The sequence below is a fragment of the Nicotiana tomentosiformis genome, chromosome 2 (assembly GCF_000390325.3).
Source record: "Nicotiana tomentosiformis chromosome 2, ASM39032v3, whole genome shotgun sequence".
Lineage (NCBI taxonomy): Eukaryota > Viridiplantae > Streptophyta > Magnoliopsida > Solanales > Solanaceae > Nicotiana > Nicotiana tomentosiformis.
In genome coordinates, this window is record NC_090813.1 from 118,559,808 (window position 1) to 118,562,755 (window position 2,948).

The window sequence follows — 2,948 nt, forward strand, 5'->3', positions numbered from 1 at the left end:
TACCTTAATTCTTCTTTGTGATACTAGAAAACCTAGAAATTTACTAGATCTGACCTCGAACGCGCATTTTCGGGATTAAGTTTCATATTATGCTTCCTTAGGATGTCGAACGTTTCTTGCAGATGTTTAAGATGATCACCTGCATTTAACTTGTGTACGGCTACCTCTGTCAGGATTCCTGTCATATCCTCATGCGACCATGCAAAACAATCAGGGAATTTAATAAAGTCGCACCTGAGTTCTGGGTGCAGTCCTATCCCAAGTGGAATTTCCTTTCTAGGAACTCTTCAAACAATGCCACCTACTCCAGCTCTTCCGCTGTGGACTTCATTGCATCGGTCTCTTCTGGAACTTGGAAATATTTCGGCACCTGATAATATTCCCACGCCTATGCCCTCGGGCTAACTTCATCTAGTTCGGGAGTTGGTGTCGGTACCTGTAATTGCTATGCCGCATGTTCCTTTCCTTTGCTACTGGAGACCAAAATTACATTCATCTCCCTTGCCGCCGGTTGATCAGCCCTTATCTGCTTAATTCCTTCGGGCGTTAGAAACTTCAGCAATTGATGATACGTTGATGGTACAAATTTCATCTCGTGCAACCATGGCCTTCCTAGAATGATGTTGTATCCCATATCACCATCTAATACTTCGAAAAGAGCTATTTTCATTACTCCTTCATCGTTCGTGAGTAATAAAATTTCTCCTCGGGTTGTCACAATTGCGAGGTTGAATCCGGCGAGGAGCTTTGTGGCCGAAATAATGCTTCCAGTGAGTTTAGCTTGCTCTAATACTCTCCATTGTATGATATTAGTTGAACTTCCTACATCCACTAGAACACGTTTAATCTTAAAATCTAGCACATTTAAAGAAATTACCAGTTCGTCGTTGTGTGGTAACAGCAATCCATCTGCGTCTTCCTCGGTAAAAGTGATATCGTCTTCCCGAAGCCTTTTGCTATGCGTTATTGATACTTTTATCTTCTTTGCTGGTGAAAAGGTGACCGCGTTAATCTCGTTCCCTTCGAAGATCATGTTGATTGTTTGACGCGGTGGATCTTCTCCTGCTTCGAGGGTTCCGCGTTATCCCAGTTACGACCATAATTGTTCTTAGCTCGGTCACTCAAGAATTCTCTCAGGTGACCATTCTTAAATAATATTGCCACATTGCCACTTCTTCCCCGAGGTGTTGACAGTCCCCTGTCCGGTGGCCATTCATCCAGTCGTATTCACATCACAAGTTGGGATCCTTCTGGCTGGGATCAGATCTCATTGGTTTTAGGAACCGTATTTCTTTGATGTTTCTCATGGCCGACACCAACTCCACTATACTGATGTTAAAGTTGTATTTCGATAACTTGGGTTAAGAAGGATCCCACGATCCTGACACTTTTTTATCCTGCAGCGATCGATTGTTCCGACCACGATCAGTCCTCCTGTCAACGGCGAACTTGTGCGCTGTCCGGGAACCTCTGCTGCGGCCTTCAGTCCGTTCGTAGGGCAAAAACCGGCCCCTCGAAGTCTGTCTGTCCGCATCATAATCATACTTTGATTTTTCTCTGTTCTTTTCTCGTCCTTTGGTCGACGATGGAAAACCAACCTGATCATCTCGATCCTTATTTTTGATTTGTACCGGTTGTGGACATCTGCCCAGGTCGTTTCTTGAAACTCGAGTAGGCTTCACTTCAATTTTCGAGAAGCGTCTGAACTCCTTGGATTCAATCCCTTGGTGAATGCTTCAGCCACCCATTCATCTGGGACAATCGAGAGCAATATTCTCTCCTTCTGGAATCGGGTAACGAATTCCCGTAGCAGCTCTGACACTCCTTGCGCAATCCTAAATATGTTAGCCTTTCGGGCCTATACTTTTCTAGCCCCAGCATAATCCTTGATGAAAGAATCCGCGAGCATTTAAAAGGAGTCTATGGAATGCTCGGGTAACAGCGAATACCACGTCAAGGCTCCCCTCGTGAGGGTATCTCCAAATTTCTTTAGCAATGCAGATTCAATTTTGTGATGAGCTAAATCATTTCCCTTTACTGCCGTTGTATAGGTGGTAATATGCTCTCGGGGTCTGAAGTTCCATCATACTTTGGCACTTCAGGCATTTTGAACCGCTTCAGGATTAACTATAGTGCCACACTTGGCTTGTATGGAAATTGAGTATACTTTTTCGACTCCGGACCTTTCAGCACTGGTGGCGCACTCGGGATCTGGCCCATGCGGGCGTTTACTTCTTTCATAAACTGTAAAATCTCATTCTTGAAAGAATCATTCTCGTTGTGGAGGCCGGATTCGTTCCCCCCTGCTCCATCGGAGCCAATTTCACCTCTGGGAGTGTTGTGTCGACCTTCTACATCGTTTGATTTGTGGGAACCCTGGGAGGAACCTGATCTCGTCTGTTTGCATTATTTAAAGCTCCTGACAACGCCTGCTTCAACTCCGTCATAACCTTATACTATCGCGTGAGGTGACCTAGAATGATCGCCTATTGCTCTTGCAAGACCCTTACCGCGTCAAAGACATGTTCCTCATCAGCATCATCGGGAGTGATCTCCCGAACATATCGAGGATATTGCCTGTCATGCACCAGTGTAGCGTCATTCCTCTCATTATGCGTATCACTGATTGAGCCCTCGAAATGAGGTTGATCCCCTCGAATCTCGTGATTGTGCATGTCGTTAACAGTGTTATCTGTCATTTCTTATGATTTTTTCTAAGACAAAATAATCAAAACACGTTAGTAAAAAAAGCAAGGATCAATTTAATTACACGGATGTATAGGCTCCACGGTAGGCGCCAAACTATTTACCCATAAAATGGTACAGTTCAATTTATACGTAGTTTTTAGACAAGTGAATTAATTTGATCATGAAATAATAAAATAATCGAAGTATTATGCAATACTTAGCCTTAGGATATAGACGAAACAATAAAAGCAACAGTTCTG

General features: G+C 43.8%; 1 protein-coding gene across 1 annotated transcript; it reads right to left on the reverse strand.

Annotated features, from left to right (window-relative positions):
• Positions 1 to 445: 445 nt before the first annotated feature.
• Positions 446 to 1,033, reverse strand: LOC138905485 (uncharacterized). Its single transcript, XM_070194008.1, has one exon. It carries the CDS (start codon positions 1,031 to 1,033, stop codon positions 446 to 448), a length of 588 nt encoding a protein of 195 aa, XP_070050109.1.
• Positions 1,034 to 2,948: the final 1,915 nt, after the last annotated feature.